Source organism: Cyclospora cayetanensis, unplaced genomic scaffold, assembly GCF_002999335.1.
Source record: "Cyclospora cayetanensis isolate NF1_C8 unplaced genomic scaffold, CcayRef3 CcayRef3_contig_8, whole genome shotgun sequence".
Classification (NCBI taxonomy): domain Eukaryota; phylum Apicomplexa; class Conoidasida; order Eucoccidiorida; family Eimeriidae; genus Cyclospora; species Cyclospora cayetanensis.
In genome coordinates this window covers 346,673-370,876 of record NW_020312752.1, presented here as the reverse complement: position 1 = coordinate 370,876, position 24,204 = coordinate 346,673, and the positions used below count along the sequence as shown (strand labels likewise).

The 24,204-nt window shown below is 53.5% G+C and overlaps 3 protein-coding genes across 3 annotated transcripts; all 3 read right to left on the bottom strand.

The window, feature by feature from the left end:
- Positions 1-8,179: 8,179 nt before the first annotated feature.
- On the bottom strand, positions 8,180-16,202 carry LOC34621115. The gene is made up of 3 exons (XM_026335783.1): positions 16,038-16,202; positions 8,782-9,721; positions 8,180-8,712 (listed from the first exon to the last, which is right to left on the bottom strand). Exons 1-3 carry the CDS (start codon positions 16,200-16,202, stop codon positions 8,180-8,182), a joined length of 1,638 nt encoding a protein of 545 aa, XP_026191568.1.
- A 687-nt stretch (positions 16,203-16,889) lies between these two features.
- LOC34621113 (translation initiation factor eIF-2B subunit delta) lies at positions 16,890-19,968 on the bottom strand. Its single transcript, XM_026335782.1, has 6 exons — positions 19,761-19,968; positions 19,123-19,284; positions 18,244-18,431; positions 17,877-18,000; positions 17,144-17,467; positions 16,890-17,029 (listed from the first exon to the last, which is right to left on the bottom strand). Exons 1-6 carry the CDS (start codon positions 19,966-19,968, stop codon positions 16,890-16,892), a joined length of 1,146 nt encoding a protein of 381 aa, XP_026191567.1.
- Positions 19,969-20,022: 54 nt separating this feature from the next.
- LOC113146935 lies at positions 20,023-20,790 on the bottom strand. The gene has a single exon (XM_026335781.1). It carries the CDS (start codon positions 20,788-20,790, stop codon positions 20,023-20,025), a length of 768 nt encoding a protein of 255 aa, XP_026191566.1.
- Between the last annotated feature and the right edge of the window lie 3,414 nt (positions 20,791-24,204).

Below are 24,204 nucleotides of genomic sequence, written 5' to 3'. Positions count from 1 at the left end.
AACAAAACTTTGCAAACTTTTAGCTAGTCCATATAGGTAAAGGCCACGTCTTAATTATCTGAATTTTCGCTAGCTCTGACACAATTTCTGAAGCTGAAACGGAGAATCCCAGTAGCGTAAATGTGCTTATTAAATCGAACACTTGCGTGGCTTCAAATACTATCGCTTGCTCCTAAGCAGCTAAAAGAACCCGCTGTGGGCGCTGTAGATCGTCATCAACGCTTCAGCTGAAGATTGGCCGGTGTTTCAGGTACGCATTCACCCACCTCACTTTGATAGGCAAATAAGAGCGTCCTAATAAATTGCCGTTGCACTTCAGCTAGAAGATTAATAAGTCCTAACGGCATTCACTTACCTCCGAGCTTGTGAGTGCCTGTGTGAAACGCCTTTTCGCGCCTTTCATTAGGATCAACGAGGATGTAGGAATGCGTCTGGCAGAGTGGAGGGCCAAGTAGACTTTTGCTTCGTATAATTGGTTTAGTAATTTGTCAGTGTGGTGCCTTAAACACTTCGGTCTCACGGACATGGCTTTTCAGGCGCTAACAGGTAGAGCATACGCTCCAGCTTCCGCTTTTTACGGCACTAGCACCGGGTTATGTTACAACGCGCTGGACTCATTCTGCGCTGCGCCTATTTTAAACAAATCGTCCGCGTGGCTTTTCAATCTTCTTCGCATTCTGCGGAGTCCTCTAGTGCTTCGAAAAATAGCTTCAGGCTGACTCGGAGCTTAGTTCAATACGGTGCGCTGGGCTATCCGCATGTCGCTAGCCATCTGGCAGCCCGCCACAGGTTTTGCTCATGCGCGAACTTCCCTTCAATATTTGCTCATTCCTGTCCCTAGGCCGAAAGCTTAGTCGAATCCTCGGATAACGAAGTACATGGAGAGCCAGTAAGGCGGAATGCATGATGAGAACCGCCTTTTCTTACCGCACTGCTGAACCGCCTACATAGAGACTTTGCTTCACAAGGTTGAGACACCGACACCTCCCCACTCACCAAAATTTCGATGAATGTAGTTGAGGCGTCCACTTGCTGCTTTCCCCTAGCCCTGCCGCGCGCTTTTAGCTTCGCAGCACGCAGCCGTGGTCCCACGCATGCCTTCCACTGGGTCACTCCTGGCATACCTACGATTGTGTCACGACGGACCAATTGAGCATGAAGTCATGGACCTTGCTGGTACGGCCCAGTTCCGCTTTAGAGTGGCATGGAACTGCCGTGATCTTGCCAATCCCTGTGTTCCGTTGCCCCTCAGCAAACCTGGGTCTCAGGATTTGCGCTATCGATTTCTCATGCAGAATGCAACTCGATGCCGTTTCCTCGTATAGATTATCCACTTCACATCCAGCATCAGGTAGTACTCGCAATTGTTAATCATTAAGAGGACCTTGCATCAGTACAATGGGTACCCGCGGTAGCTTTAGAAAAGAGATTTGTCCCCTGCTATCCCTTTCATTGCAATGTTGCCTGCGGCGGGAGCTTGCTGGTTCCTGGATGCGCCTTCCCTCGCCAACCAGCTTGACTTTGCTGGGTGCAGTCCCTTTGTTTAAGTTCTTTGGCTTTTTGCATGCTTGCAGTATCGAATCATGACCCATTTTTTCATGATAGAAGCAAGTTTGCCTTCAAAGGGCTACCTGGGGCTGTTTTCGGGTGCTGGATTCCTTCTCATGCGTCTTAGCCTGTAGGATAGGGCTGGTTGGCACGGCCCCGAGATCTAGCACTTCTGACTCCCGACTCGGCCCCTCTTCCCAGTCGAAAAAGCAGAAGTTGTGTCTGTTCGCTCATCAAACCTTAAGGGGTCCATCATTTGCGTAAGCCCCAACGGTCGGCTGTTTAATCGCCACGTCGCTGCCCACCCCGTGCGCAAATGCCGCGGCACTTTGCGTACAACTAATAAACCACAGATAAGGCAGCTACTCACGTAAGTTGTGGTTTTTGAGAGCCACAGTTGCATACATATATATACATATATATATTGAGCTGTTGATAGACTTTGCTGCTTCAGCTTTCTTAATTAGCTCAGAGTTTGCTGCCTAGCTGATATCGACATAAACTGATGAGTCAGAGCATGCGTGGAGGCTTGAATCACAGAAATTCCTGCAGGTAGACTTGCTCTGCATTAAAAGAATCTCCCCTGAAGCCCTGAAAATTTCAATTCAAAAACGCGGAAGGAATCCATTCTCTTTAACGGTGGACCTCAACACCAGATGCGTCTTCGACCGCCTGATAAAATAATCGGGGTTTTGCCCGTCCTTACAGCCATTGTGCTTCTCTGGTCGGAATAACCTTGTGGAGCTATTTTTTGAAATTTTATTGACCATATTTTTTTAGCTATAGACCTCTTGCGTTCATGCGAGTATACCATACATAAATGTACGCATAGGGACCCCAAAACCATGCATGGACATCGCCCATGTAAACAAGCCTATGTGCAGCCATGTCTACCCGTACACACGCACGGTTGCTTCCCAGTAGGAAGAGGCGAGCATGCATGCCACATGCGAGATTGGGATTTGCATGTCCACGGTTGGGGTATTGGATTTAATCTTCAATCAGAAAATCTAGAAGTAAAATCGACAGAAATTCGTCATCTCCTTTTGCATGCTGGCCTCTGCATCCCTAACTGCTGTTGTATGTCAACTTCTACTGCCAAGGGATACTTTCAGACGGTTGTCAATTAAAATCATATTGCTGCACTACCCTATTCAACCAAGCTAAGACAACTGTTGTAAGGAAATCTGGCATCCCACTGCATCCACAGCGAGTGGATGAGCCGGGAACAGCTGCATCAAACCACGTGGTGCCACTAAATGTAGCATGTGCAACTAGCTTTAAATGCTCTAAGTGCATAGAGAGTGTACCCACGCGCACCCTAGCTGACCCTCTCCCCCTGTATCGGGACCTCTAAGGGTCCTGCGTAGGAGAAGGCAGGAGTACTTTAGCGGAAGCCCTGAATTGAAGGCCCCTGGGGGAAGACATTCAAGTTCACACTCGATGCAGACCCACTAAAGAAAATTGAAGACTTTTCTAAAGAGGTCCTGCCTTCTCCCACCTAAGCCCCTCAGAAGTCGCAATGCAAGGGGAGAGGGACAGCCAGCGTGGGCGTAGCTACACTCTACGCACTGTGCGTTCGCAGCTCATAGTACATCTCATGCGTACAACAATGCTTCTTCCTGTATCGCTCTATCACTACTGTGCAATAAAAACAATGCACAAACATACAAATCAGCTTTCCGATTCCTTTCAAGCTCTCGGTTAAATACGACTAGCCCAGTAGGAAGTGTTTAAGTGTGGATTCGCCCGCCACATGTAGCTTAGCGGTTCCCAGCATTCATTACCAACGAACCACTGGTGGTTGTCAATTATAGGGTTTGTACAACTGAAAGCTTAAACAAAGTGGTTTCTTGTAGCTACAGGGCCTAACCATGAGCCTACATTTTACTTTTGTAGAAGACTCTGAGCATTGAGACAGCATGATAAGCAAAAAGAAAGCTGATACCACATAAGCGTTATGAATAAGGGGCTCTCGGCCTCTCTATTCCAACTGATTGAAGATATGAAGCAAAGAGCTGCTTACACTCCTCAATCTGCCGATTTATTCTGGAGTCCTGTGCTACTTGTGAGGCAGCAGAAGAGACTCCTCCCGCGAAGCCCCCTGTGTTTATACCATAATCACTGAAGTACCGAGTCGCAACGCTAATCCGCAGCAGCACTCTCCCTGAAGTACGGGTCACCAGATGGGCCTTCTCTGGGTCTCCCATGGATGGCCAGGCAGCCCCGCACGACGCCTCTTGTCTCTCGAGTATGCGGCCTGTGAGGAAAAGAAAGTGAAGAAGAGACTTACACCAGGCCCACAGACACCAATGCCGGACCAAACAATTCAAGGTTCAATTCCTCTCCATGCATTCCTGCTATTGTTTCGGGAGGAAAGAGCCCCAATACATTTCACTGCAGTGAAGGGACGAATGCCAACTGAATTACTGGGCAATTGTACTGGCCTCTGATCGGACCATCACTAAAAACTTGCACAGAGTAAGTACTATCCCGTTTCTGAGCTACTTCATTTGCCCTTATTAGGCTATGCTGAATCCACATCTGCCAACCTCTGCCGTATCTCCGTGCTTTTGCCCCTTCTCTAATTGCGCATAAATGTTGTACCGGCGAGTTCTTGGCCTGCGAGGCCCACGGGGCTCCATGTGTGGCAGATGACCTCGTGGTAGCCCAGTGCCATCGGTAAACAGGCGCTTCCAAAAGCAACTGCACGTACCACCACAAAGTCCCAAGGAGGCAGGAGAACATGCCTCCATCTCCCCCACCCTGATTCTCTGCAGTTTCCTTGTGGTTGCTCCTGACCTGGCGCCGCTCTGCCTCTTTTATCAAGTTTCCAGACGCTGATTTTGCAAGAGGGCCATCCCATAACCGAGGCAAGCGCGAAATGCAGGTCGATTGGATGACTCCACACATACACATCTGCCGGCTGAGGCACAGACAGCCCTGAAACCGACCGCGATTCAAAGAAGAAGCGAAAGGAGAAGCGCAGCGGCAAAAAAGGAGGATCTAAAATAAAGAATTGACCTATTAGTATCGCGATAATCGTCGTAAATAAAAGAAATCGCTAAAAACCTCGACACCAATGGACGAGCAACGCCCTCAGGACGCGTGTCGGCTCTCTGTAGCGCCTTCGCTCCCTGCTGCGTATCTCAGGCACGCCAACTGTTTCTTTTGCCCCCTTCGGGCTCTACAGTGTCTTTAGATTCCTCCGTTGGGCCTATCTACCAGCATTTCTATGGGTGCCCCTCTCTGTCTCCCCCTACCCTCGTCTTCTAATCATATGATCAAGCAGCTAGTGAAACGCATGGTGTAGCAAGTGAACAAGCACACGTACGCTGCCAAAAGCGGTTTGTGTTTGGTGCGGCTCGACGGCTTCCCTACAGAGTGGTGCCCAATCTGGGCCTGCGACAGGCAAAAAGGCAGTATGCACAATTGACAGGCTGCGCAGTTGCCTAGTCCTACTTCTGTGTTGTTTCTGTTTTCTCGGTGGACATCTGGACATCTCTCTCGTCTCTTTCTTTGTGTGTGGTAATGTTGCGATTCTTTGCACTAGAGCTAACCCCTTTGGCATCCGCCTCTATCGAGACCAACAAGTCCAGTAAAAGGTGTAGGCCAACATAAACATGGGAGTGGAGGACCTCTACACCGGGACGGGTTTTTTTCTGCTGCTCTACGTGAGCCTGTAATGGCCTCCTGCTACCTTCTGACCAAATGCGATACTCATCGTGTCGCGTTGTAAGCCTCAGACTGCTTGCAGTGCATAGTGGTTAGAGGTGCAACAACGACGGAAGCATACACGGCAGAGACGGCACTGGGCAAGCAGGCGAGAGAGGAGATAAAGGGGGGAAGTTAACAAGGGGGAGAGAAGGGGCTCTCTACAGACAAAATCAGGACTAACTGAGAAGAAAGGCCCGTTGTGCTTTGTTTTGCTAACCAGCAGCAAACTTCAGTTCGCAGAAGAGTCCGCAACCGGCGTTAAACCCGTGACCAGCGGCAACTTCGCCCACAAAATGCACCTGCAGGCCAAAAGAACCGATATGCTCCTCATCACAACGCCATCAGATTTTTGGACGTACACGCATCGGCCCTTATATTACTGTATCGCATGCAAGCCAGTGCCTTTACAGTACAGAAAAAGTGCAATTCAGCAATTCGCCCACTCGTCTCCACCCTATACGATCAGCTAACACTACCCCGCACTTTGAAATGCTCTCTGTTCCTCAACATCTGCTACTCCCGTTAATCTCTGTACAGCAGTCCCAAATTCCCCCTTGAGTTATCTCCTGCCTACACGCCGCCCTCAGGTGGTGCGTCAAAGGCCTCCCACTCCCTCTACCAGATTTCTTTCTCCAAAGAAGGAAATTCTAAACAAGCAGCAAGAAAATATGACGATTACTGAAAGTTTATGTGCCTCCGGCATTGGACCTCACTTCAGCGAAACGGCTGTTTGTCAGCTGAGAGACTGCAGCAAGTGCACTGGCATTAAACTTAAGATCATAGGATCTCTCAGTTGCCTCTAATTTGCTGCTTCTGCTTTTCTCCAGCCTCTTTCTCCCCTGTCGCTGTTCGTGCTGCTGCTTCGGAGAAGAGAGAGCCACACTCTCTTTGACCTCCTCACCTCCCTTCAGCTGCACAGGCATCTGAGAGCTCGGGCTGAGCATTATGCCACCCGGGTGAGCAGGAGGGCTGCCACCCTTGAAGAGCTCCTCAGAGGAACCTTGGTTATACTTTCTGGTACCCTCTGATTTTTGCATTGTAGAATACTCTGAGGTTGCTTTATTCTAAAAGGCGAATCTTATTGATGACATTCACATATGGCACTCAATTAGACTAAGAAATACAGGAGTGGTAGGAAAAGGGGTAGATACTTGGTGGCATACCCAGAAAGAGCAAGAACACGAATGATGGGGAGAAAGCTGGAACAAGAGTAGGGATAGAACCAGATGGGCATGAGACTCTAGGAGAGCGTTTCTATGAGCTCAGAGCATCGTTTGTAGGATATTAGTAAAAAAGGGAAGGATCTGATGCCAACCCAAAAGTCTTGGGACTCCATCAAAATCAATTGATGCCCGGTTCACTAAGAGTATAACAAATTCTGCATAGGCGAAGGAGGCACATAAACGGACTTCCTGGATGAATGGAAGAGTTAAAGAATAATATGTGGGCTGAAAAGCGTGGATTGCCCTTTTTCTGTGAAGGAATTCAAGACTTATTGGTGCAATGTCATTCTGGTTCTCGATGCACACCGTACGGTCATCGCCAGGGCCCAGCCGCACGCAATTTTAAAGGCCAGTATTCTATTTTCTTGTGAGATTCTGTTTGATCTATTTACAAATCTTTTAACTAATTAAGGAATTCCTTCTAGCCTCCTTCACCACCTCTCCTTGCACCACCAACTGCCGCCGGGGCTGGGCTGGCTGGTGGTTCGCGGTGAGAAGCGAAAGACGCAAGCACTACAGAGGTCTCATATATTTCTGCTCTCAGTATTTTGATACATGATTGAGCTTGAACTCTGGCTGATACAGGTATGATTTCAATATAAAACGCAAGACTTCGAGCACAAACACCCAAGGTGACCTAATGGGCGGCTCCCCACGAAAGTTCATTCCTACGCACTTTCTCTGCATGCTACCGCTCAGCGGCTACTGATAACATTGCAATGCTGTCACGGGCTATCCGCTCTCCCTCTGCCACATGCAGAGCATCCTGACCGTTAGTTGAATGTACATGGCACTTTCCAGCTGAGCACTTGAAATAGGGAAATTCCGTCCCATCATCCCAATGGCTAGTCCATAACCCAAATGTTATGTGCGTACTATAGCTGGCGGGGAAGCTGTCGAACTTAAAGCCAATAAGGGAAGCAGTTAGTACAAGGGAAGCCGGGAAAAGAGGGTTGCCGGGTAGTAACGCACAGAGAAAACCATTTTTCACAAGTACACGTACACCTAGGGTATACAGTATGCACCAGCAACCTGACCCAAGCATGTTTATGTAGAGCAAGCCATAGATCTTCCGAAAAGCGGTTAAGAACACGCAGCTGAGCCATCTCCAAACCTCTGGGGCCTAACCAGAGGCCCTATAGGGCCCCAAGGCGCAGGGAGTTTCCATCCATGTTCCTCTCACAAGCTCTCACTGAATACGATTGCAAACTACCATCCTAACGCTACATTCTTCAATTAAATTCTTTGCTCAAGACTTCACCGCGCCTGCTATATTAAGGGGGATTTAAGTCCACCCCCTAAGGAGGCGTTCACTCTTAATGCACAGGAGAGCGGTCGTTCGTGATATTGGGTTATTTCAGGCTACAAAATAGGGGTCACACGGTAGCAGCTTCGACGCCTTAAGGCGTCTGCTCCTTTGCAGTTCCCTATTCTTGACGTCTATTCCTAAAAATGGACGTACAGCTGAAAAAGTCTGGTTCTCTAAAGCAACGGCGCCGAAACGCACCTCTTCTCCAGGATGCCTGACCAACGCTGTCGTAAACGTTGCTGCCAATCTACCCACCTCAGTAGCGTCGATGACGCAAAGCCTACGCGTCATCGACGCTACTGAGGTGGGTAGATTGGCAGCAACGTTTACGAGCGCGAGCCCCTCGAAACACGATACACGGTAGTTGGCTAAGAGTTGAGGCTTAGCCCTCCGATCGTGGGATGATCAGCATTGTCCCTTTAGAGCTAATGTCTTTTAACTCCGGCAGCCGTGTCGGTTTCATATTTGCTGGAAGCGACGCCAAGGCAGCAGCCTCTGACAACCACCTTGACAACGACTCTAACCAACCTCCCAACATACTTCGGAATGTAGTAACACTCTTGTCGCTAGGAGTGCTACTGTGGCATTTGCCGCAGCAGCAGGATTTACGGCAACGGAGCTCAGGGGCTGGAGCGGCCATCAAAAAAACCCCCTCTATCAGCGCCAGCGGGATTAACCCGAAAGAAAAGCTGTCATCTCCCGAGTTGCCGCTGTTGCTTCTTCTGCAGATGCTGCTCTGCTCCTCCCTTGAAGGGTGCCCTAGGACGCATGTTTGCGTCGTAGAGACTCCTCTGTCGCTCTTTTGCACAGACAAAGCAGAGGCAGCAGACTCGCACCCAGTAGAAGATCCTGCTGCACTAGCCTCTGCTGGTGCTGCCCCCGCTTCCACAAGAGTGGCTGCCGATGGCAGAGCCCCTGCAGCAACAGCGCCGTCGACAGTGGACGGAGGCAGCGCGGCAGAGCAAGGCAGCTCCTTCGAGCGACAGAATCCTGGAGAACTCTCCAGCGTCTCGACCCAACAGCGTCCAGGGGGCACACGAATCAGCAGATATGCGTCGGAGGAGTCAGACGCGTGCTGCCCTTCTTGCTGCTCCTTCGGATGCGCCTCCGCCTCTTGCTGCAGCCTCAAGATGTGCTGCCTGATGACACCCTGCCGTTCCTTATGCTCTCCTTCTGAACGCCGCAAGCTGTCTGCTTCTGGAGGCTGCTGCCGCTTGTCTTGCTGCTGCTGGCCATGCTGCAGCAGCCGCTGGCGCAGAGCAAGCCCCCGCTTCCGTTGCCAGTTGATCTCGTTGTCTTGATGCAGTCGCTCGAGCAGCAATAGCAGCTCCTTTCTCCTCACCAACTTGGACTCGATGCCTGGCTGTCGCAACTGCTGCTGCATCACCAGCTGCACCTGCTGCTGCTCCCTCCACGGTACAGCCAGCACATCTCCAGGCACTCCAACCACCTGTACGTATATTCTGCCTCCAGCGCACGTCGGGTGAGCCGCCCTCACTGCGGATCCGCGATATATTTCTCCTGCACTCAAGAGCACAACTATCCAGGAGCTTTGTCTCCCCTCCTCAAAACTGCGCTTGCTAGCAGCCTCGGAAGGCGAGCAGCCATGTCCACATACCTCAGGACCAGCCGCTGCGTGGGCTGCACGCGTAGCAGCAGGAGCACTCACCGCAGCAAACCACCCACGCCGAGTTTCTGACAGTAAGCCGTCTTCCCGATGCTGCTGATGCTCCTTCTGCTTTTGAGGTGTCTGTAGGTCGGCCTCCCCGGAGAGTTCAGCCAACGTATAGGGGCAGACGGCTGTCCTTTCCAGCGAGAAGACGCGATCCTTCAGCAGCAAAGCTGGAGGCACACACCAAGCCGCGGCTCGCACGCAGCGCAGCAAGCGCGATGCTCCGTACCAGGCAAACGAGAAAAACAAATCCTGCGAACGGCTGTGCATTGTACGGACGAGGCGCCCTTGAGGGCAGGCGCTCTCAAGCGGGCGAGGCGCCGGCCGCTTCAGAGTTGCAGACCCCTCGAATATTGGTCGCGCCGAAAGACGCTAGGAGACGCAAACGCATACGCGTGTCAGGTGGAGCGAGCGCTTGGAATGCGGGGGCAGGGGGAGGCACACGACACGCAGAGACACTCCCTGCTGAAGAGCCGTGCTGCAGCCACGTTCATGGGAATACACAAAAAGCCTTTGGGGGGTCTCCCCATGCAGCTGAATGGGGAGTCGGCCGCTGGAGGTGTTGTGTGTCTGTGGAAGCCGCGTTCGACGCGTGTCGAAGTGAGCCTGCCGCTGCTCCCGTGCGGCGCAGTCGCCTGTGCGCCTGCCAGTAGAGAGGAGAGCCTCGAAGCAGAGCTGATGGGGTGCCTGGAGACGCAGGAGGTGCCTTTGAATCCGCAAACGGCCTTTCGCTGCCACTGCATGCGGGGGTCGCATGGGGCCCCTGAGGATTCGCGGAGGCGGGGGGACCGTACACGAGTCGACTGCAGTAAGAATCTCCACAAACGTCTCTCGTTTGTCCGTCTTGCTATTGCGGTCAACTCAAGAGCAGCCACACCGCTAACAGCACCTGTTCTTGCACGCGAGAGGCCTCTGGAGCCGGCTGGGTGTCTTTGGGGCTTTGGCCGTGTGGGGCAGCCGCTGCTTCTCCTTCTGGAATTTATGCTGCAGGTACACCTCAGTGGAGCCCAGTTGCTTCTCCTTTTGGATCCGGCGCCTTCACTTTTGTCGGCTTGGCGACTATACCATTGGCAGTAAGGCAAGAGAGAGCACCCACAGCGCAGCTCGGCTGCAGCAAACCAGTGGTCTTCTCTTCTCTCTGCCGCGTAGGATCCAACTTTCCTTCGACTCGGGCCTAAAGCGCAGAAAAATCAGTGCGCGTAGCCGTACCAACAGAGCGGAAGCTCCAGCGGCAGCGAAAGGCGCTGCAGCTGCAGCTGCCTTGTCTGCGGCCTTCTGCCTCCCTGCCGAATGCTGCTACTGTTGCTGCCGCATCCTTCTATTTCGCATTCTTCTTCGTCTCTCCCTTTTATTTTCTCCTTTTGGTGCTCCGCCTGAGCAGACTCTCCGAACAAGAGCAACAAGAGCAGCAGAAACAGCAGCGCCAGAAGCACCAGAAGCAGCAGAAGCACCAGAAGCAGCAGAAGCAGCAGCACCGATGGCGGCAGAGCGAAGTCTTCTTGAGACGGCCTCTGCAGGCAGGAGGACGTCAGCAGAGCAACATCATGGCGAACCCCACTGCAGGGATGCCAGCAGCAAGAGCAGCAGCACAGTCGAGGCGTATTGTGAGCAGATCTCGGGATGTCTGAGTGCTGTTGCTCCGGCTTTCTGCTGCGGTGGTCGCGTGCTGTGCTGCAGCAGGGGAAACCACGTGTGTTTGTACACTGCACAAACCGGAGAGGCTTTATACACGTGCCACGGCCACCACAGCAGGGTACGTTAAGAGGATCATCTCACGATTCCTCTCTGCTGAAAACGCTGCTTTAGTTCTGTCCACCTCTGCGCTGTGAACACCGACCTATTGGGCTGTGCATTGTAGCTCGTGGTGGCACCCGCTGCAGGAAGAGCAGCACGAACGGGCAACTGGCGCTCTGTCCTCACTGCAACGGCAGGGTAATACGTTCGCTTTTTCCTGCGTCTGTGTTGAAGGGGGGTGTCTGTGTGTGATGCTGTGGATGTTTTGGCGTGCAGGTGTGCGGACTTGTGGCGATTCCCCCCAAGCTGTACAAGGAGCTGCCGCCGATGCTGTTATCCTTTTCCGTAGATGGATCGATTTGCTGTTGGGAGGTGCACAGTCGGCCCTTCTTTTACCAAACTCTGGAAGAGCAGCAGCAGCAGCAACAGGGCAAGTCGCCTAACTGTCTTCGCAGCCTGAAGGTGGAGGCGTGCATCCTGTCTGCAGCTGTGGCAAGCAAGAGTCATGAAGTTATTTTGCTGCTGCTCCTTATGCCGCAGCAGCAGCACCGGGGGGAAGCCTCGGGTTCGGAGGCTGCGGCAGCCGTCGATCAGAGCGGAGGCAGCTACGCAGTCCACCTCCTCCGTTTTGAAGATTGTATTCTGGGAGTGAGGGAGGCTAGGGAGGACGCTGCTTCGGAAGACACGGAGCCGACAACCCTTGTCAAGGGGCACTCCCTGTTTTCGTTCAGAGATCCGCCTTCAGCTGTCTCGGTGTCTCCAAGCGGCAGCGTGATTGCCGTTGCCTGCAGTAGGACGCTTCTGCTGTACTCGAGGGAGCAGCAGCAGGTGCTTCGGCTGCTGCATGTTGACCTCCTCGTGCAGGTGGCAGTCCATCCCGAGGAATTGTTTGTTGCTGCTGCAGACACGCAGGGACGCATCGTGCTATTTTACACGGCGCAGCAGCACGCCACGCAGCAGAGACACCAGCAGCGTCAGTCGAAGCGCCTGCTGCAGGAGGGAGATTTGTTGCCGTTGCAGGAGGAAGAGGAGGCTGCTGCGGGGGGTTTGACGCCTCATGGCAGCAACAACAAGATCAGCAACAAAAGCAACAACAGAAACCGTCACGCGCTACTTTCGCAGCAGGAGCAGGAGCAGCATGAGCGGCGCTGGCCTTCGAAGTCGAGTCAGAAAGAAGTGGATTTTCGATGCAATGTGCGTTCAGTGGTGCTTCATTGGCATGCCCACGCGGTGTCATCGCTGGCCTTTTCTTCAGACGGCCTGGTATTGCTGTCGGGAGGCGAAGAGGGTGTTCTCGTCATGTGGCAGCTGCAGCAAAACTTCAGCAAGCAGTTCGTTCCGAGGCTAGGGGCCCCTATTCTGCACATCTCGCCTGCGTGGATCGAGGTGTTGGGGGCACTGCCGAGTCGAAATGTGACGATTGAGCAGCAGCAAAGGATGGATTTGCTGGCCGTCTGCTGCGCAGACAACTGCATTCGGGTAATTGAGAGCGGGCCCCTGCTGCATGTTTCCGAAATTCGGGGAGTCGCGATGCCTCTCTCCGTGTTTAAAGTCGATCTGGACGCTGCCGCAGCAGCAACAGCCGCCATGCGCGCTGCTCTGAGTGCTGCTGCCGCAGCGGCTGCCGCTGCTGCTACCTCTGCAGCCGCAGGAGGGCATTCAGCCGTGGGGACCGGCAGCGTCTTCAGGGAGGCAGCGAGGCAACACGCGCGTTCCCTTGCATGCGGAGGCAGCAGCAGCAGCAGTGTCGCCTCCGTACACAGACCGCGCATCAGCATCAAACCCCTGCCTGTCCAGCAGAGAGGCGGCAGCAGGAGCGACCTGCTGCTGCTGTGCAGCAGCGAGTCGTGCCTGCAAGCCGTGGATCCGAGGACGGGGGAGGAGGCCTTTCAGCTGCTGCTGCAGCAGCGGCTCTACACGTCGCGGCTCGACGAGGATTTCGGGTGCACATGGACGCTCCAGTGCGTGGCGGCAGACTGCTGCGGCAGCAGCATTGCAGCCGTGCAGGCGAGGGAGCTGCTGCAACAGATGGGGCCCCTTGTGGGGCCCCCAGGTAGTGGCGGCTGCGGCTGCGAGTGCTGCGCTGCTGCCACACGGCACATGCGTTTTCCGTTGAAGGAGGCACTCTGCTGCGCTTGCATGCAGAGCAGCAGCGCCGGCGACAGCGCCCCCGCGCGGGAAGACCCCGGGAGCAGCAGCAACAGCAGCAGCAACAGCAGCAGCAACAGCAGGAGTAGTTGCAGTTGCAGAGGAAGCCGTCGCTGCTGCAGCCACTACAGGGGAGAGCACCCCCTCGAGCCGCTGCAGCAGAGCAGTGGCCGCTGCTACTCCCTTTCATTCTGGGTATGGGTTGAATCGGACAGCAATGACAGCGGCGCCGAGCAGCAAAAGGCGCAGCTACCCGGCTCTTCCTTAGGATGGCGGCCTGAGGGAAAGGGATCGTTTGTGCTTCTCAATGAGGTCGAAGATGCTCACGTCAACGACATTACGGCCATTCATCCGCATGCATCTGTACGCCCACCGCAAGCTCCCTAAGTGCTCACGTTTGGGGTCTTGATCTGCCATGGGTGCCAACGAAAATTCCGTGGCTGGTAGTCTAGCGACGGACTGTGCAAGGGAGCTGCTGCGCCAACAAGGCGGAACCCTTCCTGATTGGGGGGTTGGTGCGCATAGGCTTACGGATGTGTATATATATATGTATATGTGTATATATATATGTATATGTGTATATATATATGTGTATATATATGTATATGTGTATATATATATATATATATGTATATATATGTATATATATATATATGTATATGTGTGTATATATATATGCATGCAGGATCCTTGTTGCTTCATCACGGCGTCTCTGGATTCGACGTTCAAGTTGTGGCGTCGTGTGGGATTTCCCCAGGATACAGGCGGTGGAGGCGCGACTTTGGGACCGCTTGCGTCTGCATTTGTTTGTTTGAAGGAGTGGAATTTCCGTTCTTTGCCTGTGTACGCGTGTTGCTTGTCGAGAGACGGCTCCTTGCTGGCTGCCAGCCACGGGCCGCTCATTTCTCTGTGGGCTCCTGCGAATCCACGCCTCCTTGAAGTGCTGGATCTTCCTTCTCTGCCTGTTCGGAAGAGAGCCGCCACGGGAAGCGCGGAGGGGTCTCAGCTGAGGCTGCCTCTCGGGAAAGACAGCCAGGATGGAGCGACGAGCGTCGGCCAGGAGGCCACCTTCTCCGCACACACGGCAGGATGGAGAGCTGTGCACTGCAAAGAAGTGCAGATGCTTGAAAACGAGCAGGGGCTCTTTCTGTTGGCTGCTCTGGAAGACCGCGTGCTGCTCTTCGACCTCCTTCGTCTCGCGCTTGTGTGGATTCAAACCTTTTCTGGTGCGTCGAGATGCGCTCTTGTCACGCAGTGCGACGCGAGGAAATCCTCCTTCCGCTGGTGCATCCCTGCCCCCCGTAGTAGCGGCCCTCTTCCTGTGCAGCCGCTCTGGCTGTCTGTTAGTCGTTCGCAGAGACCTTCCATGCCTCCTCCTTTGCGAGAGCCTTTCATTGTGTGCACCCCGGACGCTTCGATCGGAGCGTCCTCCGCAGTGCAGCCTGCGAGACAGGCACTTGCAGTCCGCCACAAGTCTTCCAGAAGCTGCCGCTGAGAGGTGTGGGGTTTTTACGCAGGGGCAGTCGATTCGATAGTTGCAGACACCGCTCACGGCGTTGGTCATCGATTTGTGGTGCTCACCGGTGCCAGCGGCCTTCACTGGCTACACGCGTTCGTTTTAAGCGGCAGCAGCAGCAGCAGCAGCAGCAGCAGCAGCGGCCATGCTGACCAAGAAGAGGAAGTGCTGCCGAGCTTGGCAGAAGACACTGCGGTGTCGGTGCATCAGCAGTTCGTCCAGTGGCGAGAACCAGACGAGTCGATCCTCTCGGGTTGTTTCGTTAAAGAGGCGACAGAGCAGCAAAGCGTGCTGGCAGTCATTACGGCTGCCTTCAGCCTTGAGAGGATCGTTTTCTCTGTCCCTGGGGAAGGAGGGGCCGCTTCACAGCGACGTCGAACCCCCGCTGCGACGATGAAGCCCATCGAGCCCTATAAGGCCCCTCCAAGAAGAGTCTTGAGGGAGCTTCTTTTGCAAGACAAACAGCTAGAGGAAGCAGAGGTAGGCGGCGCCGTGGGTGCACGGGTTGGTGGTGCTGCTGCTGCTGCGGGGGTGCGGAGAACAGAAAAAAATTGCTCTTCGCGTGCTTCTTTCAAGCGGTTCTTTCGCCTTTCTTGTCACATATCTACCTGTGGCTGCTGCAGGAAGCTGAGGGCCCCTCTGCAGAGCAGCCCCCTCTCTCGGTGGCCTTCTCCGCAGCAGCAGCACCCAGGGGAACGGCCTCCTTCGGAACTGTCCAGGAAGAGCTCGACATAGACTGTGGGGCCCCCCCGGATGCTCAGCTGAGGTCTATGCTCAGGGCGTACACTGCAACAGCTGCATCCAGTGATGGAGTGCCTGTCTTCGGAGGTGAGGACGACTTAGGGTTGCAGGGGGCCCTTTCTGTGCCGGATGGCGGTGTATGTGTCGCTGCAGCTTAAGCGCGCTCTGTCGAATGGCAGAGAGCACGCTGGCGTCATATATATATATGTATAGTCGCCCTTTCACTGGTTGCGTTGCGGGTTACTGTTCTGCGATTTTGCTGCTGCAGCAACGGCAACAGCAGCGTCAGCCGTGGGCCCCCCCTTCTCCCCGAAGAAGGGGTCTCAGTACCCGGCCTCGCTTGTTCCGTCAAGAGGCCCCCAGACGAAAGCCTTAAAAGCCTTGGCGTCACTAGCAGCGCAGTCTCGTGAACGCCGGGAAGGCGTCCACTAGGCGTTCTTCCTGCTGTTGCTCTCCTTGCTGCTGCTGTTGTTTCTGCCCTTTGGCACCGGAGGCGTCCACAGCAGCAGCTGGGCAGCGTTCGGAGCATTTGCTACTTGAGACACCTTTTAAAAGTCTGGCTTTGTACTGAACCAGATGGACGATGCACTCCATACGCCGCAGGGTCTTCCTTCCTCTGTAGCAAAGGGGACAATAGGTCCCCTCAGGTTCTTTGCAGCTCCACGGGAAGGGTAGACGAGGGTGCCATAAGCGCGGCAAGGCTCGTGAGGCGTAGGGATGGCCCCACGTAAAGAAACTACAGCAGAGAGCCGTCAGTGCCGTAAGCCTTAGTTGCCAGCGGCGAAGGGCCGAAGCCCCCAAAGCGCTTTCAGGTATACTCTGCTTGACCCCCTCGTGTTGCGGACGTGGCTGTGTGCGTACCGGTGTGTGGATCTTTATAATGATCAAATGAAGGAGATAAATCTCCTGTTGGCACGACGGCTAGCTAGCCCCGCGCAGAGGAAGCTCTGGGAACCCCGCTTTGCTCCGCGTGCACAGGTACCCAAGCGGGGTAGGAAGCGGTAATGTTGCCGCTGCGAAACCTACAGCAGGAACTGGCTGCAGCAGCAGCAGCAGCATGGACGCAGCTAACGGCACAAACGGGCTACTGGCGATTTACTGCCAGGCCAGTCTTGTACAGCCGTCTCGCTCGCGCGGTGTCGGTTCGCCCTCTGGCGTTGGCCTTGGGCCAGTGGCGTGTATACGGTGTTTTTCAGTAACGTTCTCCCCGAAATGCTAGCTAGCCGACGAGCTACCTAGCCGCTGTGCGTGTGTGTGTGTCGTGTCTGCTCGTTGCGCGCTTCAGTCTGCAAGCGCAGGGGACTTACCGAGGCCACAGATGAGGCCCGGGACGCTAGATGCCGGGAACATCCCGTCTTCAGTTACTACATAATCCACGAACTGCGCGGGCGTAACATCATATGCAGGATTGACTACCGGCACTTGGAATTCGGAGTGGCAGAAGGCACAACGGGGATGCTGGTCCTGGTGCTGCTGCAGCTGTTTCTCTCCCGCTGCAAGTGTCGCTGCTGATTCGCCGCTTCCTGTCGATGCACCTCCATCGAGCAGCCCCTCCGCAGCTGCGGAGGCCGTGGCAGATGCGGGCCTAAGTACCCCTTGCGAGGGAAGCCCCGTAAGCTCCTCTGTTGAGGGCCTCCAAACCAGAGCCGGATCACATAGCTCATTAAAAGAACAAGAATCCAACATAACTCGATCGGACATCTTGTAGGTCTCCGTCACGACAATCACCGGCTTCGCATGCATTTTACCCATCATCGCAACTGTCGCTGCGCCTGCGCTATTGAGAACGCAGCCGTTTGCAAGAAGGGCAGAGCAGCCCAAAAGGACTTTGGTGATGCTCGTGATGTGATAAGAGAGGCCTGCGGAAGACAGAGGCAAAAAGGCAGATGAACAGACAAGTAGGGACAAGTGAAAGACAGTTGGAAGGCCTGAAACGACAAAGGGCATGCAGACAGATGCTGGCGGATCTGGGGAGCTCTGACATGAATGACGTATATTGCAGCGAGAGAGACAGAAAGACAGATACATGTCGCATGCAGAAGCAGGAAGCATCCTAAAAGTGCACTAATGAACGGAGATGTGGCGCTGCAGGCCGGTTGCTGAGACTCTACCGACGATACAAACAAACACCTCACAGCATACAAGAAATGACATACACTTTGCAGAGAGTGCAAAGTAAGGAGGAACACAGGATTTGGCATGCACGATTTGGCGCCTATCATTGAGCATAATTCATGACGCCTCAAAGGAGCCCTACGCACGGCTCACCATTTAGCATCGTATAAGTGACATATATGCCAGTGTCGGCGAAAGCTTTCGCTGCCTCCTGGCCAGCTCCGGTGTGCGGCACATCCACCATCACTACTGAGAAGTGGAGCCCCTGTTTCTTCGACTGTACAGACACCCCAAACAGACAAGAAAGGAGGGCCGACCGGCAGGGGTGAAGGCGGAGGCACGCAGCACAGAAACCCCATGCAACAAGCGCAAAATTGCTGAGAGAGAATAAAGGCTTGTTTCCAAAAGTGTATCATGAAGGAGCCACTCTTGGAAGATAAAGACGGAGCACAACACAACACTTTCGGAAGCAACCCTCTACCAGCGCGGCCCCTCCCCACCCCCTCCTCACCGCGCCTACCTGCAGAAGAGCACACGTTACGGCAGTGGATCTTCCAAATATCATGATGCTATCTCCGTCTTCAATGAGTTGCTGCTCCACGATGGAAGCAGCCATGAGCGTGGCGCTCAGCAGCCGGCATGCGATAAAGTTGGCAATGTCCAAACTCAGACGCGCTCTTGTCTCCTCCAGTTGCAAGGAAGCATAAGCTGCAGGGAAACAGATACATGCGCACACGGAAGACAGAGAATTTCCGAAAAACACACAGATCCGCAGATGGGAGGACATGGCACAAGTGCGATGGGCAGTGATGCAAGAAAGAGTGCAGCACAGCGCGGTCTTCTGCACGCTACTCCCCCTCCCGACGCGATAGAACGTGCGTTACGAACGAACTGGTTACATAGACTAAAAGGAAGGAACGATTGAGTGAGTGACTCCCTGTGCCTGTCTACGAGGAGCAAGAGAGGCACGGAGATTCAGACGGTGCGACGAACGAGGGGCACGCAGACCCCCTATCTGGTCGGTGGTCGACCAAGAGCAGGTCGTATGCAGGCGCAAGCCTCCATACAGGCGCAGAGAGGGGCAAGATTGCATAAAACATAAAAGTGCATGCACGTCGGGAACACGTCACTCGTCATGATATGTGAAGCAGCTAGTGCCGCATCCATCTACCAATGCACATAAGCCCCATTTATCTCTGCTTCTTCCCCAATGTGTGTGCGCTCCCCCTGTCTCTTTTGCGGCCATGCACAGAGAATATATCCGTGAATGCGCGTGCATATATGCAGGTATGAATGCATTCATGCGGCTAACCATGCATGACTGCTCAAAAGCTCATTTGGATGTACAGGGTGTATCGTTCGCACGCTTCCGAACAGCAATGCCACTGGGGCGACTCACTGGAGAGCTTGCGCTTGAGCCACCGAATGGTGCCACCCATTGCGATGCTGTGGGGTCTGCAGTGCGTAATAAAGTTGATCTGTCTGTCCAGCATTTGTTTCAGATGCTTGTCGACGGCCTGGTACGGGGGAGGTGAATAGTCCTCAATAAACCTTTGAAACGCTGACAGCAGAAAGCGCAAAGAAAAGCCGAGCATGCAACTTCCACACGCAAAAAGGGGGCCATAAACAGAGCGCACACGGGCGGAGCATGGCGCTGTGAGAGCCATACACGGATTTCCGCACACGACACTTGGGGAGTCAAGGATTCTTCCTGCCTGTGCATGTATAGGCAGGAAGAAGCATGCACTGGAGCGGCTGGCACCAGCAGGAGGTAGACGGCCAAGTATCGCTAGCAGCATAGACGTGACACATGCCTAGGGCCTCTATCGCCTCCGCTGACGCCAAGGTTCAAAAGAGGTGCTGCTGTTGCATGCAGCGCGCAGCAAGGGTCGCTTCGCCTTATTGCCCTTTGCGCGTGCCCCTTCTGCCCCTGCCCCTTCTGTGCAGAGTCTTCTGGCGCTGACGAGCTCCAGTGGGAAGCCTCTACTCACGCAGCGGCACAGGAACAAGGCACCGCCACCAAGAGGCGAGGCTAACCTGTCAGCATCGCCGCAGTGCGCGCGTTCGAGCCAACAATCTTTCTCTGCCCCATCTGCAGGCCGGCCCTAAGGACTGCGGGGTGGATACTTTCTTGTCGAAAGTTCATCAAAAATCGGATGTGTGGAGGCAGGCGCTCGTACTTAAAGCTCGAGGTCGAGCCTGGACGGGGGGGCCTCGTGCCTGAGGCCAGGGGTCCAGAACACATCAACACGAATCGGCAAGCGCAGAAAGGCGGTGCACAAGAGATTTCAGTACACGCTCACGCGAATTCCATGCAGATTCTAGCACAGTAGGGGCATGCAAACGTGTGTGCAGGCGCGCAGAGTGCCTCACCAATCAGTTTGCCGCGACCGCATTTGTCCGTGAAGCTGTCTTCCGGCACAACACATCGATCGTAAGCAGGCAAATGCGAGAAGGCACGTAGAGGAGGGTGGCGAGTGCACGAAGCACCGACGGGGGGAACTGCTGGTACTGAGGTCTGAACACCTCTTGTTGTGTATTGCTTTTCCGCCGCAGCGGAGTTGCCTGCTCTCTCAGCGCGCCGTGAATCTGGCCGGGATGGAGGTATGACACGGCCTGCGTCAGCTGCAGTTGAATCTCCCTTTGAATGGTTCGGATGCTCGAAACTCACCACGCGCTGATGAGGCACTCTGGACACCACTGGGGAGTCTGCAGAGGTGCTGCGCAGCGGTACAGGAACACCAGACGGAGGCGCTGCAGATAGGCACTCTCCACGCAATCTAGCACTGCTATCCCCAGAGGACGTCGAAACAGACTCTCGAGCGGCGAAGGATGGGCTTCTAGCGGCTGCCCCCGGAATCTCTCTTCCGGTGGTGGCAGTTGCCGCATCCTGGCTGCTGCGCCCTACCGCTGGTTCTGAAGCTGGGAAGGCTGAAGCAGCGCTGCTGGGGCACTCTGGGACCGTTACTGTCACATGATGCGCCTTCAGTTCTAAAGAGCTGGAGTCCTGGGGTGTTTCGGCGGCGCCGTCGCCAGCAGATCCTGTTGGGTGCTGATGCCTGTTCATTCTGCGGAGCAGGGGTGTCTGGAAGAAAATGTCCATAACCTTCTGACCGTTTCGAAAGAGAAGACTCAGCAACTCCAAAAATTGAGGACGGCATAAATGTATTGATCATGAGAATACCACAGGTTTCAAAAGAGCTGCAAATTCCCGGCACTGCGGGTTCGATTCGAGATACCGCACGCCCTCGCCCTCCTCTAGCTTCTCCCTATGCAGTCGAAACCAAAACAGAAAGAACAATGCAGCAGCATTCAGGACATTTTTTACAATACAAGTGCAACTTGCTTGTATCCATAGTGGCCAGCCATTCCGTCGCATGCAGCTTGCGGTACAAGCGGCCAGCACAATCTGATGAGCCCATAATACCTAGCCTTCAACGGCCTCATTTTCTCTCTTTGTGAGCTTAATTTAACTGAACTCTTGTGTTGCTCATAATCGCCTAGAAGCTTCTGCTCGGGGGCCTCATCATGACCCATACTATTCACTGTCTTGCAGCTGATTTTGGCCTTCTGGCAACGACATTTCAGAAACGAATATGAAATACCGGTGCTTCCTCTCTAGGTACTTTTGAGTTGTTGATACCGTTCGTGGGCAGCTCACATGGGCTTCCGCTTTCCTCACCAGGCATCGTCGTCTGCTATGGGCAAATGGCACTGCCTGAGCGCAAGGCCCAGACAACAGCAGCACAGGATTTCCTGGAAGTATCCGATGCGCTTTTTAGTCTGACCATTCTTCTCTAGGTTGGGGCCTCGACACAGGCGTTGGCCATAATGACTGCTACTATTTCGGCATGCAGGGCTTCTTCCTAGAAGGGCACATTGGAGTCCTTTGCTAGCCTTCGCTTCGTTTTGTAGGGCGCATTTCCATGAGTGCATTTCCAGGTTCAGCCCGTGTGCTCTCCTACTTTGTATTTGTGTGGTTAATCGCTCTGTGATGCCTGATGATGACAGAACGCAGTCCATTATCTGCATTCAAAGTGGCCCGATGAAATCCTATTTTCTTAGCGCGGTTTTTCCCATATTCTTAGGCGATTCATCCGTAGGCAACAAAGGAAACAGGCCAGCCTTATGGAGTTACAAGATCCATGGATCGAAGTGCCCTTAATGCTTCGCTCTTATGTTGAGTTATGCCGTTTTATCTGGGCTGGAAGCCCCCAGTGCAAATCAAGCCAAGCCACGGAACACTTCAGTACAGATATCACCAGAAGTTCTGCTGTTCTATGCACGAGGCAGAACAAACGAAGCAAAAACGGCTGTCGACAATTCACTACTGTGCGCATGACAATGGCTAGTTTGCCTGTCAGCCAGTAGTTCTGTGGTGTGAAATACACGTACCGATATTTCTTCTCTCTGCACCACACTTAAAAAGAAATATGTGCAGGCCGAACGTACGCGTCCAGTTGCTTTCGCAGCTAGAAGTGTCAGATCATGAAGTTAGAGAGACAGCTTTCTTTTGATCTCGCAAATACTGAACTACGGAAAGGGGGCACAGCATTTATCAGGACCAATAAAAGTTGATTTTGATTATTCAACTGTAAGCAGATATTTCTACGCATGTAGTTAGACGGAGCATCGGAGAAAAGTTAGACTTCACGAAGCAGATTTTCATGTTTCTGAATCTTCAAATTCCTATAGGTGCTCGAGCTGGGAGTACGGCCATCCGTAGCTGCCTTAAGAAAATTTATCTAGTCACTGGTAACTCAGATGAGGGCACATGCTTATTTATAGTATATTAAGCTTATTGCTTGTGTAGGGCTATCAATGAGGAAAAAGTGTTGAGTGTAAATGTATATCCGCTACGAATGCAATTCAGCGCCAAAAATCCGAGAGCTGGGCAACATTTACATGGCAATAGAATGCAAGGCCATCATTCTTGTGTAGAATTGCCCCAACACGGCTTGACGATACTCAGCTCGCGCTGCCCTATGCCTGCGAGCTTTGCATGGCACTTCGTCGAATTGCCTGTGCGCTGTTTGCTCGTCTGTACATGTACGTGCATGCCTTGTTTATTTCGATGGCCTACAGCTTTTGTCATAGTTGTTTGGCGCCAAAATCACCAAATCCGCCCTCAGAGGGAGGCAGTTTAGGCAATCATATAATGCTGATGAAGTGGGCAGAAAAAGCCGACTTTCCTCGCACAGGCAGTATGACCGCAATCAAAAATGAGCACTGCCAGCAAGCAGTTGCAACACTCGTGCACAGCTGGTACACGGCGGAGGCCCCTCTCATCAAAGTAATCCAGCGATCTTGCCGGGCACTGTGAATTTCCACTGCTGCGTAAGAAGAATGGTTGCTGTCAACATTGTTGAAGCAGCACAGCAAGAATCCTCGGCGAGGCACGTGCAAGCTGAGTTGATTCTAATCAGATTACCATTCACATCTACCGGCAAAGGTGAAGGAGCGTCTTCTTGTGGTGGCCGCACCAGCCACCACCGTGTATGAACTTGTAGCCGTCTTGGGGAATTCCGTGGACGGCGAATGCCAGCGGAATATTTGAGATCTTAAACTATACCTATTCACCTAAAGGATCGCTTCCTGCATCTACCGGTTTGTTTTTCCGTACTTTCCACCCTCCCTGCCAACCCCCGATTACGTATGCCCCACCCGCGGGCACACTGAAGCGATGCAAACGGGTGACCGATCTTGAGCAGAGCTTAGCAGCACCTCCCTTACACGGTGCTTCGTGGTTCAGATGGACAGGAATTCGCCTTCTTTGACTGGCTAAACTGATGGCTCAGTCTCACGCTTGTCTTTAAGCAAATGCAATTTTACGTACATGGAAACATTCTGATTTCCAATGAAAGTCGTGTTAAAAGAGAAGAATTGAGCATTCCTGTTTCGTAGTGCTTCTTTAACCGAAGGATCCGACGCAGGGGAGTGGCAAAATCGGTGAAAGCATGCAGCCCACCCCCACAGCAAAAATCAAGCTTTTATGCCTTTTCTTTAGCCCCCTTCCACACTGCTTTCCTCCAAACTGCCATGTAAGCCTCGCCATTCCTGCGAAACAAATGGTAAGCCGTGGGGTGGGACTCAAGACCGCAACCCTTGCGAAAGAAACACTCGGGACAATTGAAACACGCCCCATGTAGCGACTGAACAGGACCCCGAATAGGGCACTCGCTGATGCCGACACTGCCTCCTTCCTAGGAGCCACCCCCTCATGGGATGAAGGGGAGACGGGCCGGCCAAAATCGATCCTCTATCGAACCTGGAAGCACTGGTATTCCCAGAAAAGCAGCACACGTCTGCGTGACCGGGGCACAGAGAGGATTTTAGAGCTGATACAAACATGCACTTTTCGCGATTTGCGGCGCGTAAAACAACATGCCCATCCCCTCTGCTGCGCAGCCGGCGCTAGTTGGGGTTCCTTGCTGTGCCTTCCGCCGTACCGGCAGAAGCAGATGTTGTTGCAGCAGGCACG